At 38.2% G+C, this 20,670-nt stretch overlaps 1 protein-coding gene across 10 annotated transcripts in view; it reads right to left on the bottom strand.

Moving 5' to 3' along the window:
* ATF7IP (activating transcription factor 7 interacting protein) overlaps positions 1–20,670 on the bottom strand; it is a 107,109-nt gene that overhangs the window by 48,809 nt on the left and 37,630 nt on the right. For 9 of the 10 annotated variants that reach the window (XM_061450636.1, XM_061450637.1, XM_061450638.1 and 6 more), the window contains one exon: positions 1,421–2,481. In XM_061450636.1, the coding sequence (XP_061306620.1) occupies positions 1,421–2,474 (1,054 nt within the window). In that variant the 5' untranslated portion in view covers positions 2,475–2,481. Of the gene's footprint in view, positions 1–1,420; positions 2,482–5,270; positions 5,327–20,670 lie in introns of those variants that run through there. The other variant, XM_061450639.1, reaches the window with a different exon arrangement.

Here is a 20,670-nt window from a genome sequence, read left to right as displayed (position 1 = left end):
GTATATAGTCCAACTAGCGGCTTAGCACTAGAGGCAGTTCTCAGGGATCCATACTGGACTGATGCAATTTACTGTATTTACTAGGAGCAGGAGGTCACACTTAGCAGGTTTGCAGAGAAAACTGGGAGGAATGGTAAATACTCTGTGAGGCATAGCTGCAGTTCAGAGGCACAGCAGCAGGTTGGGAAATTGGGCTAACACAAAGTGCAGCAATTAGAAATGCCAAGTCCTGCATCTGGGATAGAATAATCCTGTGCAACAGGACAGAGTGGGGGTTGACTGGCTACAACAATACTCTGGAGAAAAGGCCTTAACTCCTGGTGGAAAACAATCTGAACATGATTCAGAAATGTGAATTAAGTTCAATAGCATTTCAGGGTGTAAGAAATGCGTCCAGCAGGACAAGGGAAGCGATTCTCTTGTTCACCACGTGAGAAACCCCCATCTGGAGCACTATGTCCAGTTATTAGATCCCAAATACTAGAAAGGCACTGACAAAACCATAGTAGATCCAGCGAATGGTCACCAGAAAGGTCAAGGAAGTGAAGTACATGCTATATAAGGAGCAGATGACAGAACTGGCTTTGCTCAGCCTTAACAGGTGAAGACTAACTGGAGACTGTACTGCTGCCTTCTGTCACATAATAGGAATTCAGAGAAAATGAAGCCACTACTCTTTAAAGGTGCACAGCAATAGGACAGGAAGCAACAGACTGTAAAGGACATTGTTCAGTTTAACACCAAAAAAAGGACAAAAATCTTTGACTAACTACATGAAAAGACTGATGTACCATGTTCCTACACTTAATGATTTCAAATGTTAATGAGTTAGCATAGCCATCAAATAAGTTAGATAAAATTCCTTGTGAGTTAAATGAATAAAAGCTATATGGCATAAAACTCATACATGACTGTGTTCTTAATGAAATCTTTCCAATGCTGTCTTGGGTGGAAAAAAAGAAATTTGAAACAAATGGCACTTGTGACATTCCTGGATTATCAACATGTTTTCACTGTTACTATTTACTTACACATTAAAGAAAGTTCAGATCCTTTCTAACCCTCAACAACAGCTCATGAACTTCTCAGAAATCTTTCTGTTCTGTTTCTGGCAACTACTCATCTTTCCTCGTTTCACCTACCACCTCACCCCAGTTCTCAGAATATGAGAAAAAAAATAAATAAAAACCCAACAAACCAAATAAACAAACCAGATCTCGATGATGACAGTGTTTCTGTGTTATGTGCATTTTTTTTTTTCTGGGCCTCAAATTTTATCCTTGAAACCTGTGAGACTGTCACACACAACTGGCAGGTAAGACTGCTTTTTTGATTGAGAAATGTATCAGAAGTGTGTCATTCTAAGAAATGAACAAAATCCCAGGCTTGAATTAAAACTACCAATTTAGAAAATTCTTACCTGGAAGACTTGACTTATTTGGTAGTATCACTTCAGCACATTCCTCCTTCTCATCACAGGGATCTTCTTCATCAGACAATACTAAGAAAGCCTCTTTTGGCAGACTTTCACTGCTTTCCTGCTTGGATGGTGAACCTAAGCAGCTGTCTATTTTCTCTTCTAAATCTGTGACTGCATCATCCGCTGGAAGCAGAGGACTTTTAGAAAAACAGCCCAGTTCGTCTTCAGCAGGGGCTAGTTTTTCCAAAATTGGAATAATTTCATCTGTTTCCATAGAGTCAGTATTGTCCAAGATACTGTCACTTGGCTCATCTGCTGTTTTCTGAACAGTCGTTTCTGGAAGACCTGTAGCGCCATCTTGTACGTCCTTTGCTTCCTGGTCAGCTTCCATACTGCTAGAGATGGCTTCTTCTCCAACAGCATCTTCAACAGTTACTTCTTCAGTGCTCTTTTCCTCACTAGACGAATTGGAAGTAATACTTAAGTCATGTGTTTCTACCTTATTTTCCAAAGAGTCACTAATACCACAGACTGATTTACTTTCACCTTCCAATGGGATATCGCTCTCTCTTTGGTCCAAATGATCTTTTGTATTATTTTTTTCATGGAAGTCATCTTTATTGCTACCAAGAACTCCATTTTCAGCCTCACAAGCTAAAGCAGTATCAGTATCTTTACCTTGCTCAGGAGTAACATTCTCTGGAGACTGTGTTAGAGGTTTGGGTTGTATGCCACTGACTACATTGCCTGCCCTACTTTCAGGGCTTTTGGCTTCGCTAGTTTCATCAGAAGCTGTTTTTCCTTCTTCAGAATTAACACATAAGTCCACTATGCCATTAACTTCCCTCTTGTCCTCCATACAGTCTGTATTGCTTAAAGGGGAATTTAAATCAGAATCTCCATTCTCATGCTTTCCATTTAACAGTTTAACTTCAGTTGTCTTCAACAGCTCTTCTTTAACCTTATAGACAGCTTCAAGTTGTTGTCGATCACTTACTCTCATTGTTTTTCGTGCTTTAAAGACTTTTTTCTGACGTTCATCTGTGTTATCCATCTTGACCCTTAAAAAAATTCAGAAAGAACTGTGAAGGTAACATATTACCACCATATTAGCATTCTTATAAGACTGCAGCATTTGGCATGTTTTAAAGAAAGCCGGTATCTACAGCAAACTGTATCTACAAAACCAAACACCTAACAACACACTTAAATTTTATTCGTCCTCAGAAGATGCGAATACAAGTTTCTACAACCATGCAGCTGCTTGCTCACTCTCACTTCTACAATGCTGCCCCCTCCCCCCCCCCCCCCCCCCCCATATGGGATGAGGAAGAGAGAACTGGGAAAGGTAAAACTTATGTGTTGAGATAAAAACAGTTCAATAATTGAAATAAAAATATTTTATCAACAACAATAACAGGAAAAAGAGACAGAGAAATAAAACTCAAGTCAGACAAGCAATACAGCTGCTCACCCCTTACTTCAGATGCCCAGCCTGTCCTGGAACAGCAACTGACCACAATCAGCCCCTCCAACCCAACTCTCTCCAGTTTATATACTGCGTACAATGTCCTGTGGTATGGAATACCCCTTTGGCTAGTTTGGGTCAGCTGTCCTGGCTGTGCTCTGTCCCAGCTTCTTGTGCCCCTCCTCAGTGGCAGAGCATGGGGAATTGCAAAGTCCCTGACTTAACAGTAAGCACTACTTAGCAACAACTAAAACACCAGTGTGTTACCAACTTTATTCTCAGACTAAAGCTAAAACACAGCACTGCACCAGCTACTAAGGAAAAAATTAACTCTATCCCAGCTGAAAGCAGGATAGTATGCTGCACACACATGCATATGTGAAGATTACTCGGACCAAATATCTACAATATTACATAGTAATATTCTGACTACAAGTTTTACACCAGTGGTCTATTACAGTAGTATTACAGCAAAACCAGGTAATGAGATTTTCCAGCTAAAAATAGCAGCCCCTCTTCTTGTAATAAAGTAAGAAAAATTCTTGGTCCATCAGTTTACATTTATTTTCTCTTTCTAAAAACTGTGTGATTTCATGAGATTCAAATAAATTTAATAACTTGGGTTAAAGACAAGATTTTTCTATCAACTAACTTTTAATAAAACTTCAATATATTGAACAAATTTTTGAATGTGTTAAGATACCTTTTTTCTTCTCTATAGATAAAACAGACCTTCATCCTTTGTATTTATACAACGGTTAACTGAACTTGGGTTTTTATAGCACTTTAATTCAAGGCTAATCAACTTAGCTCTGCTAAAGCTACACCACCATCATATGTTACTCCCCTCTAAGATATGGCTTAAGTTTCTGAAAACTTTTGGAAGTTCGCTTGGGTAACAGTAGTTAAAAGATGCTACAGTGTACAAAAAAGAAAGAAAATAAATTAGGAGTTTTATTTTTTCCAGAAGCATTAGATAAGCAAATGGTTCTACCACTGATACAGGAGAATTATTACACAAAGGACACATTTTAAATAGTTCTTTTTGCATCTTCCCCCAATCCATTTCTATTCACAAAGCTGAGAAATTCATTAATAAACTGCATTTTGTCTTTTCAGGAGGGGGGTGTGTATGTATATACATATATACACACACACAAGACTATTGCCAACACTAGGTCAAATCAGCAATGTTTTTATGCAAGTAACTCGCCAAATTCACAAAAGAGCCATTCCGCAGCATCAAAGTACTTAGACCCTCTTTGTAACCATACTTGCCTACAAGTTTCATTTAGGCAGCCATAATACTGGCCTTCTCTTCATCAGCTGACAGTTGTTGAGCTCCCTCAGCGCCCCACTGCAGGTCACGTGCTTTAGGTTCCTATCACTTCCTAGTTTACTTTGGATAGTTTGTTCATAAAGGAAATTATTTAACATTCATGCACTGCCCACCCACAATATTCTAGGATAAGACATGAATATATATTCTAGGGTACAGTAAGAATTTGAATATCAAGACCAACTCTAAACCATACATTCATGACAGACTGTATTTTACAATTATAAAGCTTCTTATACTTAGCACAGCCTGACAAAAATATGGGCAATATAGAAAGCAATATAAGAAAAAAATATTTTTCCCCTATTCCCATTTCCTATTAATGCGAGATTCCCTTCTTTATCTCAGTTCTCTTCTGCACAACAATCTGGAATCCTCATATTTCAGTAACTGATGGTGCTTAAATGACTCTTTAACTCTCACCACAGGAACAGACGAACAAATCTTTACAAATAGTTGCATCAGCTCTATTTACAGACTCTCAATAATACCATTTAGACATGTATTTCTGCCAGACTGAACTAGATTTTTTGAACAGGATTGTCTATTACTGCATTGCCACTAGTGGGAGCAAAATATAACATCTATAGAAACACTGATCTGAAACATCACTTTACTTGATTTTTGAAAATATTCGCATCACATAACCATTTCCAGTCAGATGAAAGATGAACTCCAAGTGAGCTCTTCACATCTCTCCAGAGTTCTCTTCGTGCTAAATACAGTATCTTCATATTTGTCCAGAAAAGAATAAGTTTCACATAATAACTCTAGCCCTGAAGTTAGGAGAAATGTACGAAAAACTCTAATAACGTACATGCAGCTTTTGAAATCATATCTCTTCCTTTTTCCCAAGAACTCAGGCATGTTTCTTCACATTATTATAAAAACATGTATCAGACTGTTATGTGAGTACTGATCATCATACTCATATCCCATGCATATAATCCCCTACAACCAATGTGCAATGCTGTTACCGACATACATACTGTACAGCCGAGGGAGGGGGTGGGAGGGTGGGGGTAAGAAAAGTCTTTGCTAACCTTGAAAAATTCCAGAAGCTCCTAAGAGATGAGCAGCTAGTGATAGTCTTCTGTTAATGCAGTACAAGGATAGAAGGCCTCTGTATCAAAATTAAGGCAGACAAGTAGTTTGCTCTCCTGGACTACAATGCTTTATTTTATAAGCATTACCCAGAATTTAAATGTTCTTCTATTACAACATTCCCAATCCTAATCTTCCTATGACCAAAAGTTACACTCACAGATTAATAAAATGTTCAGACAACTTAAAATAATTCGTAAGTGCATCACCTGAGTAATAAAATAAAATGTAACTTAAAAAAATTCGTATTTTCTGTTCTAGTTTCCTTAATCATCAAAGCAGTCTTTATTTTTAACATAAAATACAGCAAATAGAGTAAAAGGAACAGCACTTTTTAAAAAAAATTTGCTAAGAACAGTAGTCTTAAAAGAACACATCAGAATACTTTTATAACGATGCAGCTTTTTCTTAAAAATATACTGAATGACGAAGCTTGAATTTCAATGTTTCAAAATTGTATTTACTTAGTATGTTAGGATATTATTCAAAATATAGTTAAAAAACCAAGCTCTAATATGGTTCAACAGTTAACCTTTACAAGAAAAAAAGGCCTCTTGTAGAATTCCATTGTTAGATGGTTGAGTAACTTGTACGTATTTTCAGCTCAATTCCACATCATCTGCAGCCAAAGAATATCCAATAAAAGCTCCAAAAAATACAAGCATAGATGAGATTAAAAGATGAATGCTAAATACTGGTTAACAGCTAGGCATTTATCACTGGAGAGCAGCCTTAAAGTGTTTCCAGCCATACCCACAAGGGAGCACACCACAGCCAAGTAACAGATCTGCGAGAAGAAACAACTAAATCGGTAACCAGTCCAGACAGGTTTGGTCATACCCATGCAAGACAATCAGCAGGCATCTGACAAATACTGCCTCCCAGTCTTTCAAATGGGTGAGAAGGTTGCCCTTCAAAAAGCAACTACAGAGGTTACGTGAATTCACTATTGCACAAATAAATAATTTAAAACTAGTAGTGTTTTAAATAAAGAAACATTGGTAGTCTCCCTTTACACCTTGCCACATAAAGTTTAGCTGTGTTTGCTCTGCACTTCCCTCATGTGGTGCTTGGGTATTTTCAGTTTTTACCCGGTGTATGACAGAGTCACGGAGAAGGAAATGAGTAGCTGAAGCAGCAAACCAATGGATGGGCATCTTTTATTTCAAAGAAAAGGATATGTACAGAACAGCACAAAATGCCTCTTGCATGTAGAGTTAAGTGTGTAAGGGTTAAACACTGTAAGTAAGGTGGTAGGTTTTGGGTTGCCTGTTTTTATTTCTTTTTTTTTTAAGCACAATTATCAATTTTGAACCACCACCACACATGAACATTGTATATAGTTGTTTAGATATTATTTATGAAAATTCCGTTTCATTTTTAGCATGAAAGTCGTATATACTTCACCACAAGATACAAATCACCATTAGGCACTTCCCTCCATTTAATATTTTAAGATTTCATTCTCATAACCAGATGTGTGCTAGATGGCAAATTCAAATTGTGCCACTGCATCCAGGAATATGCAAAGGACTCCTCTCACAGCCAGTTAAAAATCCTTCCCTCTATTTCCTGATTTTCAATTATTTTTAATTATTATTACTCTGTAGAGAGATTACAGCTGTAAAGCAACAAAGGAAGGTATTAGTTTAGCTGCTATGGATTAGCCTATAATCAAGTGCTCATATGAACAGCCCAGGAGCTGCTCAAAACATTAGCCAATCAGCAGGCAGCTGCCTGAATCCTGCCTGGTAACAGGCAGCAGCCAATTAGAAGGTCATGGAAACATGGAAGGGGGGTGGTGCCGGAGGAACTGCAGTCTAAACAATGGTGTACAGTGGGGTTTGCAGAATATCACCGGTCTAGAATAGCATTGGCAAAGGGTTCCTGGAATGCACAGAGCGATAGCCAAAAGCGCCACAACCATACAATATTTGCCAAAGCACAAGAACTACATGGCGGAAGTTAAAGCCTTTGATTATGAAAATCAGTGTTCCAACATGCAAGTGTAGTGTAGCCAAATCAAGGAAAGCAAGGCAGCAAATGGGCAAGAGTATTTTGGTCTAGATGGAGAGTCCCAGGAGATTAAAGTAGTGAACAGAACCTACCTTACATATAAAGCAGTCTTCTGTTGAAATAATGTGCCAGTAATTTGTTTTTCTGCCACTAATGCAAGATTCCACCAGCCTACCGAGAATCATATACAACTATGCCTTTATTTTAGAATGTATTAAGGAGATAAAGTCTCGTAAGTGCAAACAGTATTTCTTTTAGCACACCACCACAGATGATTTGAGTTTCCCTTCCTTTTAGGCTAAAATGATGTTAGTGTTGGCTGAACAAAGTGAAAAAATGTGCCATTTTCAAAGAAAAGATTAATGTCACCATGAGAACACTGCACAGCGGGGGAACAGGCTCCAGCCCCGTACTCGACTGGCTGGAAGGCACAGTACACGGCAGCCAATCAGACAACAGCTCCTTAAATTCTACCCAGCAACAAACCCCCAGGAGACCATTGGCTAGAAGGCAGTCAGGGCATGAATATGAACATGGGCCGCAGAGCACAGGCAAGCGGGGCTTGGGTTAAAACTAAAGATTTTCCGAAGAGCTGGTAAATTATGTAAGAAAAAGGGTTTTCAGTCTGAGGTCTGAAGCTGCACAAAAGCACTAACCCGCTATTAATGTGCACAGGCGGTGCACAGCCACAGTATGGATTTAGTGTTCAACCTGCAGAAGCATTTTTAGGCAATTTTGACTACTGAATTTCTGTGATGTTCAATCAAAGAAACTGCTGATATCCAACATAGGTTCAAGTATGGCAGCTTGTATGCTCTCTTTAAACACCATGCAGTGCCCACACACTTCTGGTGACCCAAGAGAAGCACCAAAATCAGTGCTTTTCCATGAGTGCAGTATGACTTCTGCCATTAAAGTAGAGGCCATTCTCCTACACCTTTTCAAGCTGTCTTCTGAACAACCATTTTGATAAAACATTAAGTCCACATGTGGACCTACACCTACAAAACCACCCAAATATATTGTTACAGGCTTGGTAAACCTTGAGAAAATTCAGAGTACAGTTTCAAACAGTCTGCATGGTCTTGCATACTGTACTTGATCGACAAATTCATGTACAAACTTGAACCATGCTCTCATCTTTCACTTTGGCATCACAGCAAATTAAACAGTTGTCCTGTGTCTTCTCTAGAATCAGAGAAATATACTGCCTTTGATTTTAGCTCATGAACCTGTTTCTCATACTAAATCGGGAATTTTAGAGTTCTTTTCTTAGGAGGCTGCTATGCCTTGTGGATAAATTGATTCCTTGTGGGGAATAAAAGACCCTCGTCAGGCCCATTTACACAACTAAGATCTTTCTGCTGCTGGTGGTTTTGCAGAATTGTCCTTAGATGGTTCATCAGTTTATGCCTGGTAACTACTACATATAAAGTAGATACTTTTGAAGATGGGAGACTAGAAAACAAGCAAGAGACAACTATTAAAATACATACTGGTTAGCCCTACACAAACAACTGAAGAGCCTTACAAACACCCCCTGTCGCTAAAGACCTGAAGCTTCAGCTAATTCTCCAAGACTGAGTTTTGCCTTTTTCTGTAAACTAAATTTTAACAGCTACTTAGGTCATTAAAGTAGAACTCAGCCAGGACAATAGTGGTAGATGCTGTTTCCTTACTTCCCACAAGTACAGATTTCAACTTTTATCAACAACTCAAAATATAAGCTTTCAATTCAGCTGCGAGAGCTCCAAACACTAAACAAGTACTGCTGTTTGAAATAGCTGTAAAAAAGCTGAATTTTGCTGTCGAAAGTTGATTTTTTTTTAACAAGTTAAAGCATTAAGCATGTCTGTTTCTGATACATAGGGAAAAAAAAAAATCAGTGAAATTTTATGTAAAGCTGAATTTGTGCATTTTAAGATATATTTGTGGAATATTTTTATGATACATGGCTTAAATGCTATACTGCAGTTCCACCTTTGGCACAAATTAACAGTTACCATTATCCTTAAATATGAGGCGGTGCTAATAATTTCACAGAAGTGGACACTAACTGCCACAACATCTACAATTAAAAACTTCTCCAACTTCTAATATTCCAAACTTAAAACCTGAATAACCCAAACGAACTGTTCATGTATGCGCAGACCAAAAAATATGAAACTCGGGGGGGGGGGGGGGGGGGGAATCCTTAAGAAAGGCAAGATATTCTGTTCATGCTTAGGCTTCTCCATGCATTAGAAAATACAGTAATTTTTCCTTTTACAGACAAAATTTCAAGTGAAAATTCAACAGGCTACATCTGTAAGAACTTATTACTAATGTAAAGATATCTTTATAAGTCTGTTCGATAAAATGCAGAGTATCACTGATATATTTACCCTTATTATTCTGTAAAGTATTTTCTAAACTAATTCTCATATATTACAAATGCAACTAACTGTAGTAATGCAACTTCAGCCTTCACACACAGCTTGGCAGCAAGAGACTTCAGAGGTGTCTGATGGTAACAGTAATCCCCCGAGGTCACTTCTCAAATACCAGAAGAAACAGAAGTGAAAAGAAAACTCACAACAAACACGGTGATGCTGGAATAAAAAGTCATGACGTGTTTGTCATGCACACAAGTGCCTTTTAGAAGGCTGCTGGGTTTTTTGTTTTTTTTTTTTCTCCAAAGATTACATTTCCTCAGTAATAAAAAAGCAACAATTTAAAACAGAACTAAAATAGTAGTTGATAAGTTGGCTGTGGGAACCTGCTGTTACAAAGTACTATAAGTATTTACTCCGAGAAGATAACCTTTCTCAGGAGTAGCAGTGTCCCTACTGCCTTGCTTGCTTGCTCCTTGCGGACACCAGTACCTTCCACACACAGAATTCCGTCACTGCTGCACTCCCACCACCCGCATGACCTCGGGTTGAAGGAGGCAAGTCTTCAATAGGGGAACGAACCAGCTATGTCATAATTTCATCTAACCGAAGCCTGGTAGTGACTTTAAGTATCTTTAGATTTTGGAGGCATGAAGCCTGTTTTCCACATGAAGCGATGAATTTTCTTTCTGTGAATGCCAGCGGGTGAAGGAGAGAGCTCTTGTCGCCATCTTGCCCCCTCACGAGAGCCTGGGCCGGCAGGGCCGAACCTGAGGGCACGGTGGGAAATCAGGCGCTCGGGATTGGCTGCGAGAGATCCCCTTTCCACAGATCAATACGCAACCGCGGGGCGGAGCAAACCCGACCGGCAGCCGCCTAAAAATAGAGCGGGCGCTCGGCGCGCCACCGAGGCGGGCCGCGATGGAGCTCCTCTCATGATGATGCAAGCACCAATGAAGCACGGCACGGCGCTCGGGTCCTCCTCCTCCGGCGGCAGGCGAGGAGGGCCAGGGAAGAGCCACTCCAAAACACGAGGAATGAAGGGACAGCCAGTCGTCAAGTTCTGTGCCAACACCAGAAGTGTCACGTGGAGGTGTGGCACACTACGTATGGTTTTCGTATGTTTTGCTGTTTTTTTCTTTAATGGAAAAAATAATTTCTTAATTCTCTTTTCAGAACAGAGTATGATAATCTGCACATCTTTCTTGCCTTTATTTCTAAGCAAGCAGGAACAGAAACCGTCCTTCTTACTCTGTTTAATATCCCATTTAGTTTGGTGATATGAAAACTGAGTCATCCACAACATCTGCAACAGATATCATGGAATCCTCATTAAATGTGGACTCTATACCTGAAGTTACAGGCTTCTCTGGCTCCCAAGTTATCCGTTACTAAGTCACATCTCACTAGAGACGCACCCATACAATTTGTGAAGTCAAACTAAAACCAGTGCAGTATTTGGAAAGGTGAACAAGATGAACCAAGAAAAGAAACTCTGTGCATAAGTAAAGCATCTTTAGAGTAAAAATTAACTTACAAAATGGGGTAGGTAAAGCACACAATTTAAAAATGATTATGTAAATACATGTTCTATTACAAATAACTTAAGCAATGATCTGCTTGTACAGCATTTACCATTTTCAACCTACAAAACTGAGTATCACCTATGCAACTTTGATTTGCAGTACTTACTGAACTGATGGCATTAACTATTCTGACTGCAGCAGAAGCAAGAGATTTCCACACCTTTCTATCCAAATCGGCCCCCTGGTTTCTGTTTTAAGGAACTGGTTAAAGGCAGGTAAAGTAAAGCCAATTTAATGAGATGGATGAGAACAGCACCCAATGCATATGGAGCACCTAGAGTTGCCTATTTCAGAGCTTCAACAACCTGTAAAGCACCCTCTGAAACGTAAGGTATAAATAAGCACCTCTGGTATGTGACAATTTATTGTTGCAATTAAATAAGGAGCGAAGGAAGAAAAGTGTGGCCACGGACAACAACTGATAGCTTTTGAATGACACAAAACAATCTCAAAAACTAACCAGAAATCCCAATAGGAAGGTTAAAGTGAAGAAAAACAAAAATCTGAATGTAAGAAATCTTCAAAATAACATCAGAAAAAAAAACAGGCAAGCAAAACCAAAACCCACAAAAAGCTTATTGTAAAAGCTACAACGTACTGAACCTTCTATTAGAACTATCAGTTACAAACTGCTTCTTTAGGAAAGGTAGCTTACTCCACAGTCTTTAGTTAGCTACCTGTAATAAATTTTACTAGCAGCTGTGCCCCCCTGCTTAAAAGTTATTCATTAATCAGAGACTATTTATTTTCCAAAACCCACAAAAGTGTTGGGGAAGGATGTGAACTGAAAAACAAATGTAACAACCTAACATTCTATCTATTACAAGATACAAGAGAAAAAAATAAATGAGTTTCCAGTGCTGGTAACCCACTGCATTAATATGCTAAGACCCATAGATAATGCAGGTAATGCATGTTTTCACAATGATAAGCAGTCACTTTCTAATAAATTTTTACGGCAGTCAGTTTCTTACCACACCAAGCAAACAATCAAGTAAGATTTATTTACCCTAACAAAAGTGTACACTGGCAGATTAAATACTCTTGGGTCAATGGGCAGACAATTATTTATCTTGATTTGCTGCTAAGCAAAGATTTGTCACATGTTGCAAACTCATAAAGGCTTGTTTTAAGAAAAATTACCTGAGGTATTAGTGAAACTGCACTTTAAACATTTCATAATCAAACACATAAGCAACTATATAGCATAGATGGTTCTTAAGCATGCTTAGAACAGGCTGCAGACACAGACTGCAGACACAGACTGCCAGATGTAAATTAAGTCTTTGCTAAACTGACCAATGAACTGGAAGCAGACAGTGGGCAAACATGATGGTTTCTTTATGTAGTTCCAATCATGGAAATAAGCATTAAGAAGAACAGAACTAGTTTTGAAAGAGGTTTTGATGAAAAGAGTGAAATAGTACTGAAATAGTATCGACTCTTGCTGTATTCTACCTTTCTAGAACTTTCCATGGATTCCCCTTTTTCTCAATATACTTGCTGCATAGTCACTGGATTTGCAATCTTGCTATAGTCCATTTGCACAAGTTTTGAGACCAAATGCAACATCTTAAGATTCAACCGTCACCGTATAATTCTCTTTTCTCACTAGTATCTTCTTGTTGCACTTTTAAAATTCAATGCAAGTAGGAATAAATTTTGAAATAATGTCACACTAATTCTAAGTTGCACAGTTGTATTTATCTGCATTAGGAACAAAGCCCAAGTAATTGTTCTAGAAATTTCTGAGGTGCTGATTTCCACATGATGCTAACATGCTCGTGTCAACTCATGATATAAAAAAAAAATTAAAAGTTTATTCCTCCTATCAATGTTTTTGAATGGACATTAATAACAGAATTGCACCCACTCCACATACAGCATGCTGATACTGGATTACACAGGACAGTCATGTTTGCATATGAAGGATGAAATAAAGTGTGAACATGATACAAGCACTGATGAGGTTGCATGTGAATTCAAATAAACCTTTTCAATTAACCCAGCAAATACCAAACCAAGCAAGTAAACGAAGTCTCAGCCAGATCAGTTGGCTGATGTTATTAATTGTGCAGCTGCTTTTAACACTTAAGTCAGCAGAAGACAGAGCACAGAAGAGGGAACAAGAGAAAAGCTTCAGACTAGTGTATTGCACAGTAGTCTTTCAATACCAGCTTACATTACCTGTACAGCTACAGCACTGAGTTATATCAGGGAAGCCTACCCTCCAGATACGTGTTTAGTAGGATCAGTGCTTTGTTGAACTCAGCTGCTTGAACTGGCTGACAAAACAATTAGGGGAACATCACGGCTTCAGCACCAGAACATGCAATACAAGAGCCCTGGGTTTTGGAGGGGTAAATGTATGAGTGAACGACTTGCTGTAACGTATGAGTCAATGACTTGCTGTAATGTAGAGACAGACCTTTCAGAGGCTGACAAAGCACTACAGGTATCCCATAAAGTCATCATCATTTGGTTATTCAGGCTTTTTTAGGGACATGGCAAGCAGGCTGTTCCCACAAATATATTTGTTATCTTCAAGTGTATGTCTTCCTAATTATTTTTAAATGCTTGTAACTATTACTCTGACACAAAACAACTAGGTGCAAGAGTATTAATTACATAGTATATATGTAGTTATTTCTTGAAACCTTCAAAAATACTGTAAAGTAGCAGAATAAGCATCTTACTTAACTCCTGGGTTTGGACTGTACTAAATTATACAGTGGTGGAAGGACCGTGAGGCACAGCGATTTTTCGAGAGAGTATTAACAAAAAAAAGAGACAAAATTTGCCTCTGCTCTATGGACAGTACCAAGCTCCTAATACAATCTTTCATTTACATATTTCCAGACTTATGTACTCAATTACAGATAAAATATGTTGACTGTACTCTGTATTATGAATTCAATACCAAGAGTATTAGTACAGAAAATATGAAAAGCCATAGTATCCCAGCCTTTAAAAACATTTCAGCAAACATCCTGCAGTATGTGCTAACATTCTGCTCTCTATTAAGAAAAAAAATATTTGTGGGAGTTCATATATATCAGACTGGTTATAATCACAGACTGGTTTGGATTGGAAGCGACGTTGAAGTTCATCCAGTTCCAAGCCCCCTGCCATAAGCAGGGATACCTTCCACTAGACCAGGTTGCTCATACTAAGCTTTTTGCTAACTAACCTGATGGTAATCAAGTATGTTTTGTAATAACATTACTTTGTTAGTTTAAATTGGATGACAAACTCAATTCCATAACATTCTCAAGCTTTCCTGGTCATATGAAGCCAGGGTTACATGCATTTGAGCTGCAGAACTTTCCTGCAGAAATTCTGTACTCATTATTTGGATTATCCATTAATTTAGTGACTTGGTGTCTATTTTAAACATACCAGGAAAATTAATTCAGGAAGAGTCTGTTTATAACCCACAGCTAGTTTGTATGGGTCTACTTAATATTCAGGTATCCCAATTAAACACACAGTGTCATCATCACAAAGATGAGTACAGCATCAACTAAAAAGTTCAGACTGCTGAGAAAAATCAATGTCTAGTGTGCCAGTGTATCCTTAAGGGAATTTATCTATTGAAGCCTGAAATGGCTTAACCTAAAACTAATTACATCTTACATAAACATGATTTGCAAAATTCATGTGCCTGCATATGATAATCAAAGAGAATAGCCATTTGTGACAAGGACCAACAAGGGATCACAGATTATCCCAAAAGAAAATTTCTGATCTTTAGGAGAGGTCGACAGCATTAAAGTATTTCCTCCTGAACTATTTTGCTGCAAAGACAGAAAAAAAATCAGACTGATGTCCCTGGCCCTATTCTTTCCTGAGGGAAAACAAACAAACTAAAAAACAATTTGAGAAACCATATTAGGAAAAAAATTGACAGAATAACCCTCCCCCAACATTAGTTCTGCTTGGCATATACAAGCAGTTGGAGTTTTTACTCATCTAAACCTCTTCACTAAGTACTAAAAGCAATTTACAAGTAATCATGTGTGGTTTTTAACTACATAGTACAGTATGACTTCACAGTAAAAACAAACACTAAATGTGCCTTCCTGTGCAGCTTATCAGTATTTAGTATCTCGGGATTAAAATTACTTCTAGAGTTTATTACTTACAAGATAATTTGAAAATGCACAGAACAAAGAAGCTAACCTAAGCAAGCTATAATGTAGCTGTACTAAGTTGCCAAAAGTCACCTATAAATACAGTAATTTAAATTTGATGTAGCTTTCCTGCCTCAGGAAAACTAGTAACCAATGACCAATCTGAACATCTGGGGACACATGCCTTAAACAATAAAACACAAAAGTAGGTAAGTTTTGAGCACAACGTTCCAAAGATACCTACTGGGAAGTGGTCTGGATTAGATGACTCTCTCCTTTGCGGGTTGCCTGCAATCACACCTGTCTTCAACCCAGATATCAAATACTGATCTTGAACAAAGCATGCAGGAATTCTGTCATATTTATAAGACTGAAATAATTTTCAGTAAATATTCTATGTATGATCACTGATAGTGCAAGGAATACCAAGCTTAACAGGATCTTACAAATTCTTCAAGTCGCATGATATACTTCAGATACAAACAGATAAAGACAGTGGGTGTAATATCCAAGGGCAAAGCAGAAGTAATGAAAAGAGAGGACAGGTGTCAATTTGTTTTTATTTAGGAACACCTACATAACAATGTAGACAAACAGCATGTCAAATAAACATGATGCATGTCTTTGTTTTATGAGTAAGGTACACTGCAAGGCTTGAAGATCACATTCTAGAAGGAGGTGGTGATTTTCAGAAGTCCAGACACTGTGAGACTAAGACTTCAAAGTCCCTGACAAAAACATAGCACTTCTTTGGTGGTGGTGTTTTGGGTTTTTTTTGGTGTTGCTTTTTACTTCAAAGAATTTAAGTGAAAACATCAGGATAAACTTGAAGTGCAACACAATGCAATGTGTTCTGGATTCACTTCCTCATACCTACAGAAACTGTTAAAAGGAGCACTGTTAAAATTTCCACAAGTTCTGACTCTGCTTTCACAGGTTTTAACCTTCACATCCCATTTACTCACCTTTGTCTTCCGTCTACAAAATTTCATTTCAGAAGAACATCGAAAGAGTTCATACATTACACACTTCAAAATATGTTTGCACTAAGTGAAGGTGAGAAGAAATGAAGCTATTGCCAGTGGGGTTTGTAGAACTTCTCTAAGAACACATACAACAGTTGCATAAATGTACAGCAGGGAGCGTTGCAAAGGTCACAGAGGATATTAGGGCTGATGCAAAAGAAAAAAAATCCAACAAAGCATTAAATGAAATTAATTGTCAGATATAATGGAATACTTTTTCCTCCCTGTTTTGCTACTATAGGCTATGGTACAACTAATCCAGTATAATCCTGTCTCAAATTCTGAAGACAAGTCAAGGAACAGAAATAGAAGAGCTTATCGCTAATATAATAAAAAATAAAATACCAAAACAATTGCTAGAAAGTGTTGTTTACCACTGAGAGAACATCAATTTGCAAAGTCAGTTTTATTGCCAGGTTGTTGTTTCCCATCCCCGACAATGGTAGTTTGCAGATTTACCAGAATGAAGAAAAAATGGTAATTGAATTTCATGACCTTCTTTAGACACTTCAGACAAACTCGCTGTTCATCTGTGGCCACCAGAGACCACCGCAGTTGCTAAGCAACATCTCTTAGTTTCATCTCATTTTAACATTTGACATTTGGGAATATTCATTGGAATCTAATGCTCTTTTAATAACCCTATCTCACTCCTTTTCCAAAGATCTAAAATGCCCTAATTGCGTAACATCAGATACCAAACGAAAAAGTGAGCTATTCTCAACTACTTTATGAAATGCTATCAAGTAGATTTTTCAGAGACCAGTGAGTGCTTTTTCTTTACATATAGGAAAGTACCCATACAATTCTGGTTTGACGATCCTCTCTCATAAAGACTTTTTCTCCCAACTTTGTGCATTAAGCCATCAAAAAAAAAACCTATCCTGTCATACCACATCAACAAAACAGACACTTGAGAATGAATTGATAAGTTTGTGTACAGAAACTGCATGACCAATTTTATGTCTGTTATGACCTTTCTTTTTCCTGGGATTCTGTATTATGAGGCATACGTGAACTGTAGTCTTCAAGGAAAGAGATGTTTAAGAGACAATTCTAGATAACCCTCTGAAAACACCAGTCTGAGAACAATACACATTGCTTCAAAAAAGAGACATAATGGCTCTCTCAAAGAGCAGGGACTTCAGTTTTTCCCCTTCTATGAGTATATAAAACCCACTGCTGTTACACTCTCAGCTCCTGAACTCTCTCATGGGAAGGTAGTGTCACCCGGCAGACCAATTCCATGGCCTTATTTCCCCAAATATTCTTAAGCATCTCCAGGGAAAAAGAAATTCCATGATTCTAAAAGATGATACAGCTAGATTGCCCATCTCCAGCTGGAAGTGTAATTCCCAAATGCCTTGACAAGGGTAAGGATGGATGATGTGCTGCATGCACTATTTTTTTTCTTCACCAATCTGACGAGAGGTTTTGATGGGACGTTTGCAACTATTCTAACACTGTCTCTGGTCAAGATACAATCCACTCTAAAAAATTTTTGCATGATGGTACTTTTTCAGAGGACTTCTGAAGTCTGGCATATAGCTTCATCAAGCTGCACAAGTCCAACAACTCTTAAGCGTGCTTTTGGCAAACTTTTATTAAAAAGCTTTCCAATAGTCTTTTTTTTTCTGGCAAATTCATATTGACACAAGTCCCTTTGAAGACTGGATTTCTGTGATCAGTAAACCATAAAGATCATAGAAATAATTTAAGGAAATCTGGTTAGTTAAAAAGGTGATACCACTTGGATTAACCTTTCAATCACTGGTCTCTACGAACAAGATAAACACAAGCTACTTAGCAGCTAGAGTATCTTCTGTGTTGCAGGGTGACCAAACATCAACTGTAGCAAAACCCTAATACTAGGAATTTGAAATACTTTCAAGTTACAGCTTCTTGGTAATATTACAAAGGAATGCGGACTTCTGAACATAAGAAAATGAAATCAAAATATGTAGTGTGAAGGTATTTCTTCTGCATGGCGAGAAAGAGCCCTTTTTTTGTGTTTTCTCAATTTCTTTGAGAAAGGTCCTTGAAGAAGAAAGTAGAAAAAAGTTATTTGTAAAATGTCCTCTTGACAGTTGTGTTGAACACAGCAGACTGCAGGTCTTCTCAGGCCAGGTTTCAGAGGACAGGAATACAAAATAAAAAAGAAGACAGAGATGTTTGACTTGATAAATGAAGACCTCTGCCCTTTTAGAAAAAGAAGCTACAGACCTCTAGTGAAATCAACTTACACTTCCAGAAGTACTTCCTATGTCTTAAGAGGCTCTTCACTAATGACCTTGATGATGCTTGAGATTACGAAGGATGCAGAAGGCATTCCTGGCTTTAAACTTCACATCTAGGATGATTTTTTTTCTTTTTTCTTCTTAAAGACAGCTATGATGAGCCCCAGTTTGCAGACACTCAACATCATCAACAGTGCATGTGTCCTGGTTTCATCTGGGATAAGTGTTAAGCATGACAGCATGGTAGCTGACAGTGAACTTGTGGATAGAAGTCAGCCAGGAACATTTTCTTGGTGCCAACTGGTAAAATTGCAGGTAATAGCCTAGTGAACCAGAGAAATACAGATGTGATCATCTTATGACCCATGCCTCTTCCTGCTCAGAAAGAGTGGATCTAGAGCCATCTCCAATGCCAGTGTTGCATTCTTAAGTGGAAAGGATGGAAGTAAAATCAAAACGTATTTCTTCCAGTAATGAGGTGATTGTTTTGCTTGCTACTGCAAATCTTTAAAAATAAGAAAACTTTACAAATTCATGAACCATTGATAGTTTGCAGAAAACATTATACTAGCATTCACTGTAGCATACAATACCAAAAAAAAGGAGCTGCAAGTTTAGTTGAACCAACAGAGTATTTGACAGGGATTTTGAGCCTGCACCCAAAAACTAATGGCCAGTGAGACTGACAGCACTTTCAGTAGCAGTTAATACGTGGTCTGTAAAACACTTCTCCAAACTGCTGTCTAAAAAGCTCAAAATAGCTTTACAAAAGCATCCTCAATTTTACCATTGTGGTAGGGCAAAAAGCAGTTGTGAAGTAACAGTCCAGGAGCATCATCATTGCAAACTCAAAAGTACATGAAGAATTTATATGGCTATTTTGGACTTCTTGCCTTCCTAAACCCCATATGAAGTTATACAGAGAAAAGTGCATCTGCACAGGGTCACTCAGACAGAATGTTCACCGACAACAAACTTTTTTTTCTTGTTGTGAATGCTTCCCAAATGGCACCCAGAGTTAGATGCCATCAAAGATTTTGAATGAAGAGTATAATTACAATACCTAGCAGTCTTTCATTTTTGCCTGGAAGAAGCCTTCATCCTAAAGATGATTTTTTTTCTAAGAATAATACTGAGTAAGGACTCTGCTCATATAGGATGAGTAGCAGGCTTTTCCACTTTTGTATGGATTTCCTTATCAAAGTTGTTTTCTTGGTGGTTTTTGTACTGTATAGTTTGATAGAGACAACACACCGTCTCCCACAAAATATCTTTCTGTACTACATCAGAACTGGAGGTAAACCCACACTTTCTGATGGACAGTATTAGGATATTCTCTACAAAATGCTAGTAATAGAAAGAAAACAGATTCTGCTTACCATGTTTTAGCAAAATCCTCACATGACATTGATAGAAAACTGCTTTGTTGCCTGTTACTCGGAATTCAGTTAACTTTCTCACTTTCTGTAACAGAGTAGCTGAAAACAGGGACAATTCCTTCTGCATCCTTTTTGCTGGGGCTGCATATTTTTTGCTTTACGTCAAGATCCAAATTTAGTTCTTCCTGATTCTTTTTATCATGTAGAGCAGAATTTGAGACAGAAGTCCTCTGACTGTAGGACACTGGGTTTCTTAGTTCAGGCAGCCTTTTTAACCTGAAGGCTTATGCAAACTGTGCTTGAAATATTGACTTAGAAACACAGAATCATAGAATAATTAGGGTTGGAAAGGACCTTAAGATCATCTAGTTCCAACCCCCCTGCCATGGGCAGGGACACCTCACACTAAACCATGTCACCCAAGGCTCTGTCCAACCTCACCTTGAACACTGCAAGGGATGGAGCATTCACAACTTCCCTGGGCAACCCATTCCAGTGCCTCTCCACCCTCACAGTAAAGAACTTCCTCCTTATTTCCAATCTAAACTTCCCCTTTTTAAGTTTTAACCCGTTACCCCTTGTCCCATCACT

This window comes from Pezoporus flaviventris, unplaced genomic scaffold, assembly GCF_033815535.1.
Source record: "Pezoporus flaviventris isolate CSIRO_AGI_PZ_B2104156 unplaced genomic scaffold, CSIRO_AGI_Pfla_v1 ptg000011l, whole genome shotgun sequence".
Taxonomy (NCBI): Eukaryota; Metazoa; Chordata; class Aves; order Psittaciformes; family Psittacidae; genus Pezoporus; species Pezoporus flaviventris.
This window is presented reverse-complemented; position numbering and strand designations above follow the sequence as displayed.